Source organism: Passer domesticus, chromosome 14 (assembly GCF_036417665.1).
Source record: "Passer domesticus isolate bPasDom1 chromosome 14, bPasDom1.hap1, whole genome shotgun sequence".
In the NCBI taxonomy this organism is placed as follows: domain Eukaryota; kingdom Metazoa; phylum Chordata; class Aves; order Passeriformes; family Passeridae; genus Passer; species Passer domesticus.
The window spans coordinates 17,350,346-17,364,850 of record NC_087487.1 but is presented as its reverse complement, the minus strand read 5'-3'; the positions used below and the strand labels follow the sequence as shown (position 1 = coordinate 17,364,850).

The 14,505-nt window shown below is 51.7% G+C and overlaps 1 protein-coding gene across 6 annotated transcripts in view; it reads left to right on the top strand.

Moving 5' to 3' along the window:
- The first annotated feature begins 3,967 nt into the window (after positions 1 to 3,967).
- ADAMTS17 (ADAM metallopeptidase with thrombospondin type 1 motif 17) overlaps positions 3,968 to 14,505 on the top strand; it is a 158,382-nt gene continuing 147,844 nt past the window's right edge. For all 6 annotated transcript variants that reach the window (XR_010347587.1, XR_010347586.1, XM_064388946.1 and 3 more), the window contains exons 1-3: positions 3,968 to 4,100; positions 4,698 to 5,035; positions 13,899 to 14,061. Coding sequence is in view for 4 of the 6 variants with exons in the window: in XM_064388946.1 (XP_064245016.1) it covers positions 4,031 to 4,100; positions 4,698 to 5,035; positions 13,899 to 14,061 (571 nt within the window). In the remaining 2 variants the exon portion in view is untranslated. The remainder of the gene's footprint in view (positions 4,101 to 4,697; positions 5,036 to 13,898; positions 14,062 to 14,505) is intronic.

Sequence of the window (14,505 nt, the reverse complement as noted above, 5' to 3'; positions counted from 1 at the left end):
TATCCCACAGGAATATTTTTTTCTCATTTCTCAGTATTCTATGGAACAGGGAATTTTTCCCTATTGCAGCTGGGTGAAGCTGGGAGCCCCCTGGAAACAATGCAGGGGGAAAGAGTTTGCAGGGAAGATCTTCAGGGAAGACCTCATGTGATGCAATTATTGTGAGACAGAAATTGCAGACACAGCTCAGCCAAAGCAAACTCCCTGTGACAAAAGGGACCCTCTGTCAGCCTGTGGATGAAGTCCCCTGCCAGGAGAAAGACAAGGACAGCTCTCCTGCCATGGTCTTAGCTGAACTGGAGCAGGCTGTGTGCTCCCCTGAGGACACAGGTGCTGGTGGCTCAGCTCTGTCCCTGGACACCTCCAGAGTCACTGTCACTTTTCTTTCTGCTCTGCTATTCCCAGGAGCTAATGAACAGACTGTCCATGTTGAGCCAGACTTGAGAGAGGTGTCCCAGAGGGAGATTTCCTCTTGCAGGCTTGGGAGAATTCAGGCTGCTGTAAGGAGAGACCTCCTAAGTGCCTCTGCTGAGGGCTGCATGAACAGCACTAGATGCTGGTGACTCCACCTAGAATCGTTTAGGCTGAAAAGGACCTTGAAGATGGTTGAGACCACCTGTAAGAAGTGAGTCCAACATGAAGCAGCACAGCCTGAAACACGCCCCACCAGAGAAGAGCTTTAATTGAACCTCTGGCTCAGTGTGTAAAGCCAGTCTGTAAGGAAACCACTGTTGGCACCTCTGAAACTACTTGTGTTTATTTGGCTGATGATTTGAAGCTACAAAGGAGCTTTTGTTGGTCCCTGCTTGTCACTAAACTGTCTCTGGCTCCTTTGGGGGGTCATTTGCACAGGTAACAGCGGCACCTGCCAGGTTCGTGCCCAAGCAGCCTGGCCAAACTCTGCAGCGCCCGGAGGGGAGGAAATTCCCGATTCCCAAAGGCTGCAGAGAGGGGAGGAGCTGCGGGGAGAGCAGGAAAAGCATCGGAGTGTCCCGGCAGGAGAGCAGCACCTGTGAGGTCGGGGAGAGGAGCAGGACAGGAAGGGTTTGGAGAAGGGAGAAGGCTGAGCAGTGGCCAAGTTAACCCTTCCCATGCTGGCATTTTCCAGCGGCGAGCCAAGTGGCTGCTCGGGAAGATGGATATAACACATGTCTGCAGTCTCCAAAGGGTTATTAACTCTGCAATAATGGCCATGAAACTTGGCTTCCTCGTCGTACATTTAAAGTTGAAAAAAAAAAAAACAAAACCACCCCAACACCAGTTTCAGAGGGGGAGAGGGCTTGTTTCCTAGGAACTGCAGGGCCAAATCCACCTCTGTGATGGTGAGAGGAGAAATCCTTCCTCCCCATCGGCTGGGAGCAGGGAGCAATGCAACCACCACAACAGGACCACAGCCCCCTCCTGCCACACACCCCTTATCCTTGTCAGAAACAATTTCAAGGCCTTTCTGAAAAGTCTGTGGTGTTCAATTAACTTTGGGATTTGGATTCAAGAAACACACCAGTGCTGCTCCTAAGACAGATTCCTCTTTTGTTGTTTGGGTATCACTGTGGGGCTTGTCCCTCGCTCCTGGCTCCAGCCCTTGGCAACACTGAGGGCTGCCTGGGATGTTGCCCCTGTCCTGGGGTTTGCAGCCTCTTGGGCTCCTGTCCAAATGCTCTGGAAGTCTGGGATGCTCCACTGGGATTATCCCTACTCCAGTGTAGTCTGCCAGCCAGCCCAGCCACTGAGCAAGTCCTTCCATGCAGTAAGTTACAGACTTCTCTTTATTGGTGCCTCTCTTCCCCCACACTGTTAAATTTATTCTTTCTCTGTATTGTTATTATTTTTCTGGCAGAGGACTTTGGAAGGTGGGAGAAAGGATCTACTAAAAAGTCAAACAAATCTAAGCCCCCTCGTCAAACCCTTTCGAGGCACCAGCTCCAGTCCCTCAGCAAATGAAGTCAGCTGGTGGTCTGGGTTTAAACGTGGCTGTTGAGGGCTCAGGCCAGGTTTGGCAGCTCACAAATCAAATTGCCTCGTGGTTCTCAGGAGCAGAGGATTGCCACGGGTGGAGGAGCTGTGGGGGAGCTCTGCCCCACTCTGTGCCAGCCGGGGCCCTGGCCTTGGAGGGAGGCACTAAAATCTTTGGTTCACAGCAGGTCAGGAGGGAAATTCAGGCTCTGAGGTTTTGTTTTCCATGTTATGTTACACTATTGACACAGAGCAAGGCAGCCCCAAACTGAGATTTTTTCTCACTTGAATGGGTCCGGGCCAGTCCCTTTGCTTTGGTAAATTCTTATTAGGGGCAGAGTGAAAGAGAGAGTGGGAAACACAGAGCTATTAAAACTCATCTGATCTCATGTTAATAAAGAATTTGAGCCACGGGTCTTGGCTTACTCTGATTTTGCCTGCTGGGAGCTGCTTGCGGGTCCCCAGTTTTGCTCTTGCTGCTGACCACAGGTAACACCCTCCAGGTGCCACCCCACTGGAGGGATGCGGGGCACTCCTGAGGCCACAGCAGGAGGTGGGACATGCTTTTGGGCAGGGCTTTCTGAGGTGCTACACCGGCCCATGGTGTCCATGGGGTGTCCCTTGGTGCCTGGAAAAGCACAGCCAGCAGGGTGAAGAGCTGGAGGCAGCTCTGAGATTCTGACTCTCAAACAGCCTCTCTCCTTGTGCAGGAGCAGCTCGCTGAGAAAATGTGGCTTTTGCTGCCTGTTCAATGCCTGGAAGAAAGAGAATGGTGTTAAGGTGCTCATGTCTCTCATCAGTCCCGTTCCCAGCTCCAAACATTTTTTTCTCAGCACTCCCCCAGTGCCTGCCCTCCCTGGGATGAGCATCCAAACCTAATTCCCCTTGTTTGCAACTCAGAGCCATTCCTGCTGTCAGTATGGCTCTGGACAATTCTCCAATTCTCGTGGAAGTGCTGCGGGGAGATCTGCCAGAGTCATTCACACTCTTTTATGGGTCTTCCTTTGAATTCTTCTACAATTTCAGGAGCAAAGTTGCAGATTTTTGCAGAAGTTTAAACTCGAGGACACTGCTCTGCTGGGCCACCACAATTTAAAGCTGCTAACAGGTTGGGTCTTGACTGCTTTCCATGACTCAACCACGCCAGGAGCACAGGATCCCATCCAAAGCCCACCAAACACAGTGGAAACCTTTCTGCTCTTGGAAATCACGCTGCTGCTTTCAACAGCCCCTGTCAAAGCGAGTTCTCCTGGTCCCGGCACAGCTCAGGACACGCAGGATGTGTCCCAGCCAGGTGGGAAGGAACTCCAGCGGCTGCAGAACCGCAGTGAAAATGGGCATTGATAGCAAAAATGCATTTTTATACCTCTTAATCTTTATACACTTTTTTTCTTATTTTCATCCACACAATGACTGAGTATGTGGGATCATTGCCCAAAATCTGTGTGTCCATATACTGTGGTCTGGGGATGACCCTGCTGGAGCAGCGATGTTTGACCAGATGTCCCTCTGTGGTGCCTTCCAACCTAACCCATTCTATGATATAGCCAACCTAATCTTTTCCCTGATCTTCCAAGCCCTGGCACCTGCGGTTGGGACTGGGAAAGGAATGGTGACTTTCTCAAGTGAGCCGCCGTAATCGTGTCTAAGTTCAATTAGTGATGAGGAAAAGGGGAGGAAGGAAACACGACGGGGCTGCCTAGCGGCGGGATGCCGCCCTTTAGATCCCTAGACCCAGCCCGGACGTTCCCGGTGGCTCCGCGGGTCCCGAACCGGCCCCGGCTCCCGGAGCGGCCCCGCGGCTCCCTCACGGCCCGGGCCGGGGCAGGAGAGGGCGCCCCCTACCGGCCGCCGCGCCCACGTGCGTTCCCCCCGCGCGGCTCCGCCGGCGCGCAGCCAATGGGGGAGCGGGGGGGCGTGTCCCGGCGGCGGCCGCCGCCAATGGGCGCGCGGAGCCGCGGCGGGGGGCGTGGCCGGGCGCGCGCCGCGGCGATCCCCGGTGCCGAGGGCGGGCAGGGCGCACTCGGGCCCCGCTCTCGTCGCTGCGCTGCGCGCTCGGCCCCGCCGCCGCACTACCATGTTTGACGGCTGCCTCCTGCCCCTCGTTGTGCCCTGCCTGCTGCTCTGCGGACTGGACGCCGGCACAGGTAGCGCTCCCTGCCGCCCCGGCTCCCCTTCCCCGGCGGCGCTGACAGGGTCCGGTCCCGGACGGCAGCGTGCGGGCGCGGAGCGCAGGGCGCGCACCGCATCCCCTGCGTGGCCGCGGTCCCGGCCCGCGGGATGAATTGCTGCAGGCTTTTGTATTTTCTTTTCCTGTCCTCCCGCTGCTGCTGTAGCGTTCCATGTGGAAAGCTGCTGACTGTCCTTGGCTGCTGCTGCGGCTCGCTCTGCTTTTCCCCTTCTCCCTGCAGATTTTTATTGGGGTTGGTGAAATGCGATGCTTGTGTCTGAGCTATATATATATATATTTAGTGATACAAGTAGCTTTAGCGTTTGCTCTGTTCCTCTCTTCCCTGCACGCTTCTGTCTCTAATATATGTGTGTATAGAGAGAAATAAATCGCCGTGCTCCGCTGGCTCCATTGTCTGCGCAGCCCGTTCAGGGTTTCCAGCGCGGGGCTGTCCGCGCTGAAACCCGAGCGCGGGGCTGTCCCGGGGAGCGGGGGGTGCCGCAGCCCCCGGCCGCCCCGTCGGGCCGCGGCTCCGGGGTGCGAGCGCCTGAGCCTCTCTCCTTCTCGCCTGCAGCTGGCGGAGCGGAGCTGGAAGTGGTGATCCCGGAGCGAGTGCCGCTGGAGAAGATCCACCTGCTGCCGCCCGGAGGGGATCGCGGCGGCCCCCGGCGCCGGCGGGCAGCGGCGGAGCAGGAGGAGGAGGAGGAGGCTGTGCTGCTCCGCCTGCCCGCCGCCGGCGCAGAGCTGTACCTGCACCTCCGCCGCGACCTGCGCTTCCTGGCCCGGGGCTTCGCGGTGGAGCGGCGGCGCGGGGAGGCGCGGCGGCCCCCGCGGGAGCGGCTCTGCTTCTACTCGGGACACGCGCTGAACCGCAGCGACTCCTTCGCCTCCCTCAGCACCTGCGCCGGGCTGGTACTGCCATCCCACCCCGCTCCCCTCCTCAGGGCTTCCCGGCCCGCTCCCCTCCTCAGGGCTGGCATTGCCATCCCGGCCCGCTCCCCTCAGGGCTGGTGCTGCCATCCCACCCCGCTCCCCTCCTGAGGGCTGGTGCTGCCATCCCACCCCACTCCTCTCCTCAGGGCTTCCCGGCCCGCTCCCCTCAGGGCTGGTGCTGCCATCCCAGCCCGCTCCCCTCCTGAGGGCTGGCACTGCCATCCCGGCCCGCTCCCCTCAGGTTTGGCACTGCCATCCCACCCCGCTCCCCTCCTGAGGGCTGGCACTGCCATGCCAGCCTGCACCCCTCAGGATTGGCACTGCCATCCCGCCCCGCTCCCCTCTTGAGGGCTGGTGCTGCCATCCCACCCCGCTCCCCTCCTGAGGGCTGGTGCTGCCATCCCGATGAGGCAGGATGCCTGCGCTTCACCTGCTCTCAGCGAGGTGACCCTCCTGTCCCCTCAGCTCTGGGGCCCTGCTGAGCACCGCTGTCCCATGGTGGGTGTCCTGCCCACCCTGGCTGTCCCTGTGGAGCTGCCTCAGCCATCCCTGAGGGGCCTCAGGCCCTGCAGTTCCATTGTGGGTGGGCAGCAGAACCCAAGGGTGCTGTGGAAGAGCGTCCTGGTGGAGGGAACATCTTGTGTCACTGTCCCCAGTCATGGGGCAGGTGGCTGTGTCCTGCGAGGGTGATTTGGTGCCATCCTGGCCTGATCCTGTGGCAGCTCTGCAGCTCAGGCTCCTGCCATCAGTGTTGGCATGTTCTCTGGGAGCTGTGGTCAGGGAGCAGCCAGTGCCCCAGCATGGTCACATCCCACTCAGGGGGGCTTTTCCCACCACAAGTGTCCGGATTTCTCTGCCTGAGGCTGTGGTTTCAGGTGGCTCTGCAAGGCTGGGCTCTCCTCTGAGCATCCTGGTTGGAGCAGGTGATCTGTGGGACAGAAAGTTTCTTGGTGATGGAGAATGAAATGCTTAAGACATTGAGTAGTTTGCAATTATTGTTGATAACTTTTAAAGTACTTCAGGAAGTCAGCGGGGCATTAGGCAGTGATTCCCAGCAGATGTCCTGGGAGGTGTGCCTGTCAGAACAGACCTGATGATGGAGATTTATCCTTGAACCATAGTGAGAACCAGTTCATGCTCTGCCCTCGGGGCTCCGGCCTTCGTTCCGGAGCCGTTTGAGGGCGCTGTGCCTCAGGATTAAAAAAACCCCAGCAAACAGAGATGCTGAGGTCTGAGTGGCACTGGGAGCTGAGCTGAGTTCCACCGAGGGCAGCTTAGAACTAATATCTGTAGTTCAAGCCTTAAATCACTAACAGCTCTATGCTTTTGCCACCAGGCGTGTTTTGTTAGTCTTGCTGGGCTTCCAAAGCTGGAAAGCACAAACAAACAGAGGAGGAACCTTTAGAAAAAGAGGAATGTAGTTGTAGGCACAGCATTAACTGCCTGAGATCAGGGAATGGAGGAGGGGGTGAAAAAGCTTGGCAAAATTCCCAGTAGGAAAGCTGAAAAAGAGACAAGACTAGTTAGTATTTGCTCACTACTCAGCAAAAGTGAACAGCAATATTGCAGTACCTGTTTGGATCGTGGCACTTCTAAGCAGTGGCTAAATTGACATAACTGGGCTGGATCAACCTGGGATCAGTGTGAAAGCTGCTGGTTTGTGCCAAAGCCCCTTGTGTTAGTGACAGTGTTGGTAAAGCTCTGCTTGCCTTTGCCTGTGCACCTGGTCCTGGCAGTGCTGGGAGTGCTGTGGGCAGGTGTGTTGGGAGAGAGGTGTTTCTGCATGTTGGGATTCTCCTTTCCTATTAGAGGAATCCATTCATCCTCTTCCTTCAGATAATCACCAGGAATGGGAAAGGGCTAAAGGCAGGTGCATGGTACATTTGAGTGAGTTAAAGTTAAAACACCCTTGTGAGCTCAGAACTAGAGAACAGAACACCAGTGTCTTGAGGATTAGCCTGAACTTAAGATGGATGAAACTAAACTTAAGATGAACCTCATTAATTATTGAAAGGTTTCATTGAAATAATCCATAGCACCATGTAGATGAACCTTCTTGTTTTAGCTGAGTAGACCATTCTGGGTTCCTAAGTCTGTCTTTAAACATGAAACATCTCGCATTTTAGGCTGTTTTCAGTGTTTACACAGGCTTTTGCAGTGGCCACACTAAACCAGCATACCTGTAGTGAAAGCTGTCTAATGTAGTGGTGAGATGTTTTCTGGGATCAGAGGAATCAAAAGTTTGTCCCAAATTGTCTAGGAAGTCTTTAATCTGCCATGAGCTGACCTGAGTGCAGGCGACTCTAGAGCCCAAAATTTTTTGCCTTCTAGGCTGGCAATTTAATACTAAGACCATCACTTAAAAAAATATATATATTTTCACATTGCTTCCTTGAGCCCTGTTTGCTGCAGGAAGAATAAAGCTTTGCCCTCAGCAGCAGCTTCACAGGTGGGACATGAGCCAGACCTGCTGGGCTAGAGGAAAGACCTGGTTAGTGGAAACCTTGCAGCCTGTTTGTCCTGGCATTTGTCTTGTGAGCAGTTCTAGTGCTGCATGGGGGGGGGTTCCTGAAAGTTCAGCAGTGGAATGCTTGTTGGATTCTAGCTGGGTGAGCAGGACATCTCCTTCAGGAAAGCTGGTTGCTAAGAAGTAGAGTGGGCAATGATGCTGGGTCCTGGTCTCCAGCTGGCTCAGGCCTTGCTGTAATCATATTCTCAGCCATGCCATAAATCATAACAAAAGTGATATAAAATGATCAGGGCAAGTGGAGTTCTAGTAAAAACAAAATCCCTGGCACAGTGGCACGAAAACTGAGCTGCAGCCAGGCTGAGCAATTGCTTCCTGGTGGTGGTATCAGATTCCCAGCGTGGCATCTGAAGGTTGGGGTCTGGTTTTTGAGCTCTGCTGGCAGATGCTGCTGGTTAAGCAGTGTGTGGCTGCTGCAATTCCTGCTTTGGGAGGGGTGGCCGAGCTCTGTGAGGTCAGAGTGAGGCAAAAACTGCTCTGCCCAAGCTCTCACCATTGAGCTACAGCTACAGTGCCTCGTGTGAGGATGCTCCAGCCCTCCTGTTCCTTGTGACGGGCTGGGAATTCAGCCTAGCAGAGGCACAGGGTTCCTGGAAAGTGCTGCTGCCTTCCCCTTGGCAGCACCGGCCTCTGGGGAGTGCAGCTGTGCCAGCACTTGGATTCTGGCCACAGCTCAGGGCTGCCCTGCCCTTCCCTGCTGCTGGGCACTCACAGGCAGCTCTGCAGCCCCCGGGACCATCACCAGAAGACAGCAGCCAGTACAGGAACTTTGTTTTTTGGGAAGTTCCAGCTTTGTAAGGCCACAGTTTAGTCACTGTCACATGCTGAAGTGCTGGACTGCAGCATCAGCCCCTTAGAGCAGGTGTAGGCTTTTCATACTTGTACCTACATTTTGGAAACAGTTACTGTTTTAAGAGTCCATGTCAAAATAAGCACTATAATTAGAAATGGAAGAAAACCATTGAAAACTGTTCAGGAACCAAAAGGTGGCAATCACTGGGATGCATTTAGAGGCAGAGGTTTGATTCTAAATGACTTCTCTTCCATTTCAAAATCCAGAGTCTTTGATCTAGGGTTCAGGATTGCTCTTTGTCTTGTCTCTAAATAAGGTGGCTTATTCTTCTCAGTTGAAGTCAGAGAAGAGTTTGTGCCTCCCTCCTGTTCAGGTTAGTTCATGTAACATTTTCAGAGCCCACTTTTGTCTCCTTTGAACTTCCTTGTGTAGACTGGATTGGTGGAAATGGATGATGCACATTGCAAAGGCTCATGGAGTGAGAACAGTAATTTTTCTCTTTGTAGGGTGGAATAGACTAATTGAAGCTACACCTTAAGAGATGCACACTGGATGTTGGAAAAACCTAAATATTTTGTAGTAATGTCTCATACAACCTACTCAGAGAAGAAAAGGGCTTCTTTTCTTCCAAGACTTGTGTACATTTGCCTTTAAACTTTCTGCATCTCATCTTCCAGCCTGTTAAAATATTTCTGAATGGTGGCTCTTCATTCAGGTGTGTCCTGTTCACTTGGGGCCATCCATAAACTTTGTGAGGGTGTAGATGCAGACAAGTTGATAAGAGCATCCATCTGGACTTCTTCCTCTAAGGTCTCTGAAGTCCCCTGGTTTCCAGGTGGGTGCAAGTGCCTTGCAGGACCTGGGTGTCCTGCTGTGGGTTTGGATCCTGTCTGGAAGGGCAGAGCTGAGCAGGTTGGACTGCAGCCTGCAGGGAATGAGCAGTAACTCCAAGGACTCCTGGTAGAACAGTAAATCTGCTCTGTCCTTGGGAAGAAGAGGAACAAAGATGCAGAAGAGGCTGCAGTCTGGCAGGGTTAGGCCAGCCTGGGTGTCTGGGGCAGGTGAGTGAGGAAGATGAGCACTTCCCTGCTGGCTGATCCTGTGCCAGAGGTACCTTGGGCTGGTGAATTGCCAGTTTCACTGCAGAGGGAGCTGGTGCCTGGTTCAGAGCAGATGCTGCAGCTCAGGGAGCTCCATCCTGGCCAGGGAAGTGTTTTCTGCATGCACCAGGGCGGTGCTGCCCTTCAGGTGACTCGGGAGCCTCTGCTGCTGAGGGAAGCAGGGCAGAGCAGGCGTGTGGGGATTAAAGATGATACAATTTCCCCTGAGGAAACCTTCAGCTCCACTGAACTCTCCTGTCTGGGAGAGGAGCTGTCTGGCATTCATCCACAGCTGGGCCATGAGCTGAGAAGTTAAACCTCTTAAAATTACTGTGCTGGGTTTCCTTGTGCTGGGATTTTCTTTCCTCTTCCATGAGGGAGAAGATGTTGGGGTTTCCTTGGAGAGTTGGAGGCCAGAGCAGATATTCCTGGGCATGGTCTGGTCTCAGAACTGATGATTCTGGAACAAGACTTAATTTAAAGCTCTTCTTTTCAATTTGCTTGAATTGCACTTTTAAATAATAACCAAGCAAAGCTGAAACATGGTTAATAAGGGTGGGACTAAAACCCACATGAAATTTATTAAACTGTATTTGTGGGTTGTTTTGTTCTTCACTTTAAACATTAACTTCCTTTTAACTTTGAGGAAATGGTTAAACAACGATTTACAGCGTAACAGTTGAGAAATTGAGAAGGGGATGGAATTTGTCAGATGTTTAAATCTGTTCTCTTTTCGGCGTGTTCTATGTATGTAACTAATGAATACTTAGGAGCAAGAGAAAAATCTGTTAAAGATTCAGCATTTCACAGATCTCCTTCAAAGATGTTGTGAAAATAAAAAGGGCTGGAAAAACAGTGTAACTGTTGGAGAGTACTAACATGTGGGAAGGTCGAGAACCATGTGCAGGGAGCACTGAGAATTTGGATCCCTGTTCTGAGCAAGCCCTGGAGCTGCAGTAGCTCCAGCAGCACTACAGGGCACAGGGACAGAGCAGTGAAGCCAAGGAGGCAGGATGGGGTCACACAAAGGCTGTGCTGCCACTGTCATTCCAGTGACACTCTCTGAGGACCTTCCTCCTTTCCCTGCTGTCATTTAGCCCAAGAAAAGCTCCACTGGAAGATGATTTGTGGCAGAGGAGTACAAGAGTAGATGACAGAGTGAGCAGGTTGCTTGAGTGACCCCTGTGTGTGTGAAACCCTGGATAAGAGCACATGGGAATGTTCTGGTGGTGAGCAATGTTGAGCTGACTTCTAAAATAAGGATGTGAAATATCCTTAATGTGAAAGATCTTGCCACTGTTAGGCACAGTGGTGAGTGGGGCTGTAGTGGGAAGTGTGGATTATTGTTTGTTTTAATCAGCTTGTCAGTTTGCCTGCCTTTGGAGGCTGAAATCATTCCAGCCTTTCCTGTTAGCAGAGCTGCAGGGCTCTGGCAGCTGCATGGTCTGGCCATACCAACTGTAAAATTAATGCAGATGATGGTGAGCTCCTCTGAATTTTTGGGTTCTTGTGTCTCAGGTCCTCCAGGTTGGGCAGCAGCTGCTTTTCCCAAAATTCAGCTGTCCCAGGATCTGGCACAGCAGCAGGTCCTGGACTTCCACAGGAGGAAAAAGATGGGAGGGAGTATCCCAACTTTTGATATGCATTTCCCCAGGCAAATGGGAATTGGCAGATCCAAAGCATTTCACTTAATTGGAATGATTTCCTGAGATGTGGGAAAAGTAGCTCCACGAGTTATGTGGTCTTCTGTTTTACTTCTTATCTTCAAAATCCTTCAAAAGCCTTCTGCAGACCCTCAACTCAGACAAGAGAACAAGAGCACAGAACATTTGTCCAGGGCTGATGTTTGATCTCTCCTGCTGGGATTAGCACAGGACAGGATCTGCAGGGTTTGAGGGATGCAAATGAGGAATCCATTTCTTATGGAAAAAGCAAAATAATGATGAGGCTATTCAAGTTACAGAGTCCAAAAGATCTCCTTTGGGCCAGCAGGACTGGGGACCCTTCAGAACCCAAGTGGCAAGTCTGGGGGAATTTTTAACATTTTTAACTCCCTAGGGATGCTTTACAGGCCTGATCCTGCAAACCCTTCCTGCTTGAAACTCTATTTGCCTTGTCAGATTGGGCTTGAGATGCTTCCCAACGTATTCCAGGGTGAAGACTCATGGCCCTTTCTCTCCATAGGTTTCACAATTCCACAGCAAATGTGAAACATAAGTCTTTTCCAATGGTTTAAATTATTTTCACTCTTGATGCCAGAAAATTGGGATAATGTCGGGTGGTGATGAAACTGACTTCTTCTTACATACTTTTGGCACCAGCTGAGATGGTTGGCAGTCTGTCAGGAGCTCTGGTGTGGCTTTTAGTACCATGGCACCAGATTTACAACCCTTCTTCTAAATAATTAAAACCTATATTAAAAAAGGGGGCTGGGGCTACCTCCCAGCTGGAAGATTGGAACAAGGAGGGGAAGTAGTGGAGAGCATCGTAAAGGAGGCTGGAAGAACAGGTCAGCAGAGCTTTTGCTGTCTCTGGAGCAAATCTGACAAAGCCCAACTTGTGATTTAAGTGAAAAGGCAGCCCTTTGGACACTCCAGGGCAGAGGGGGTCTTGTAAAGTGGTGAGCATTCTGTAGGGCCTAGGAATAATGTTGGGTTTTCTCTGTATGTAGGAAGTGCCAAGGCATTTCATCCTTAAGCAATTCCCCTGCCCCAAGAGCAAGGTCTCTCTTGTGAGGCCCCCAAAGAGGTGTCTCTTGTCTCCTCGGAGACAGGGGACTGATTGTCTCTGCTGTGCTTTGCAGCCATGCCCAGTGGAGACACCAACTTTTACAGTTTTCTTTTTGTCCAAGCTCTCTTTGGAAATCAGTGACCCTTCCTGAGACACCCTGAATGCTGTTCAGTCTGTGTGGCTGTCAAAGGAGGAGAGCTCTCATTTCTGCTGGCAGAAATTCCTCTTGCTGGAAATACTGGGCCAAAGGGATTTCCTGGGTGTACGTGAGGACGGGATTTGGCAGGGAGGTGTGGAAATGTGCAATATACAGTATGTATGTAATGTATATTATAAATCATATTAGTGCAGTCAGCTGTTCAACATACAGCATTTGGATGTACGTGCAGAGCATTTCTTTGGAGAGTTGCCTGGCTGGCACAGAGAGTGGAGAGGGGGGACCAGAAAAGTCTGGCCTCTCTTTTTATGCACAGGATGGGTGTTGGAGCTCTCTGGAAGCACCTTTACCTCTCAGGTGCACAATCCTGGCAGACCAGATGAGTCCTTCTGTTGTTAACAGAAGTTAAATCAGACCTCAAGACTTCTCTCAAGGGGGAGGTACATGGCAAAGCTGTGGTTTGAGACTTTTAATTGCAATATAAATAATCACTGGATTAGTGCAATGAAAAGTAAGAGCTCCTCATTGTAAATACTCACTCTGTGCAGCATGTTATAACCTCAGTGTTGATTACTAAACCTGGAGGCTTTGTTAAGTTTTAAGGTGATAACTTTGCTTTCACTCTCTTGTTTTCATGCCAGAAAAGGAGTGGAAAAAGCATAAAAGAACCTTAAAAGCTCTGGGTTGTGAGCAGAGGAGGGCTCTCCTGGGGCAGAAGCTGGCTTCCAAAGGTGTTCTTGCCAGCCCTGCTGTAAGGTCTGGACTTGGTGCAAGGAAGGCAGGGATTTAGTGCTCTGACCTGGACCCTGGGGAGTTACTTAGGCAGGGTCTTTGCCTTCCTAGTGTCACTTATTCCAGGAATGGTGGAAAATCCTGACACTGGGACAGTGCAGCAGTCCATTCCTGGCTTTACCTCTGAAACACAACCCATAGCCTGCAGGGAGAGCAGAGCTGACTGTGTGGCCCTTAATGGAGTCGGGAAGAGGTATTTGGTCCCAAAAAATGCAGTGTGGCTTTACAAGTCACACTTGCATCAGTTCACTCAGTGTTCCTTGTGAGGGTGGTACCCACAGGGGCCTCCTGTGTGCAGGCAGTGTCACCTCTGTGCCCTGAGACAGTAAATGCCATTCAATAGCAGGGCAGTCCTGGCAGCTGGAGAGGTGTTTTTGAAGGGATTTCTGTTAACAGGATTTATTTGTCCTCATGTGAGCTGAGCATCTTGTAAAACACACATATTTGTGGGGCTGTGTCTGGAGGGAGAGGAGGAAGGGAAGGCAAAAGTGTTGACAGGAATCCTCACCTTTCCTTTGTGCATGTACAGTGTTTCTAAATAGTTCTCAGTGATATAAAAAATAAATAAGAGAAGCAGATGACATTCTTTAGTCTTATTACACCGGCTGAACACAACCATAATCCCATCATTTCCTCACACTGCAAACCATTGCAGTGAAATGACCTGGGTTTCAGACCAGGCTGGATAGACAAGGCTTGGGCACCAAACTGATGGAGTTTTTTTCCTTCTGTTTTGTGGACAGGTTGGCTACATCCAGCTTGGCTCAGAGCAGCTGCTGATCCAACCTGTGAATGCATCTGAGACCTCGTTCAGTGGGAAGGAACATTTCATCAGGCGGAGACGATCCACCAAGCCCCATCCCTCCAGGCCACAGGCCCCTGAGGAGCACTGCAAGGTTGTAGCAGGTGAGCTTGGAGTGCTTCCAGAGAACAGCCACGGGAATTCTGCCTGTATTTTGTGATTCTGGTGGTTGGGCAGCTGGAGCTGGGCAAGGATGGCAAGTGTGGGTGACTCCTGTTGCTGCTGCAGGCAGGACTCACATCACAGACATGAGGTTGTCAGGGCATGTGCTGTAACACTGGACTTGTGAGATGATAAATTCTGCTCTAATCTTGCAGTGTGAGCACTGCTCAGGGAGGGATTCACTGGGTTTTTAGCAAAGGTTCAGGTTTTTTAACTGAAGTCAGTGTTGATGGGGACTCTTCCATCTTGCCTTTCCACTGGAGTTGTGCTGAGCAGGCAGGGATAGAATGGTGATCCTCACATTGCAGAGTGTGGAAAACATTTCACCTGCTTCGATATAATTTAATCACAAGTATCATCTGTGGAGTCCAACTCCAGGGATCCAG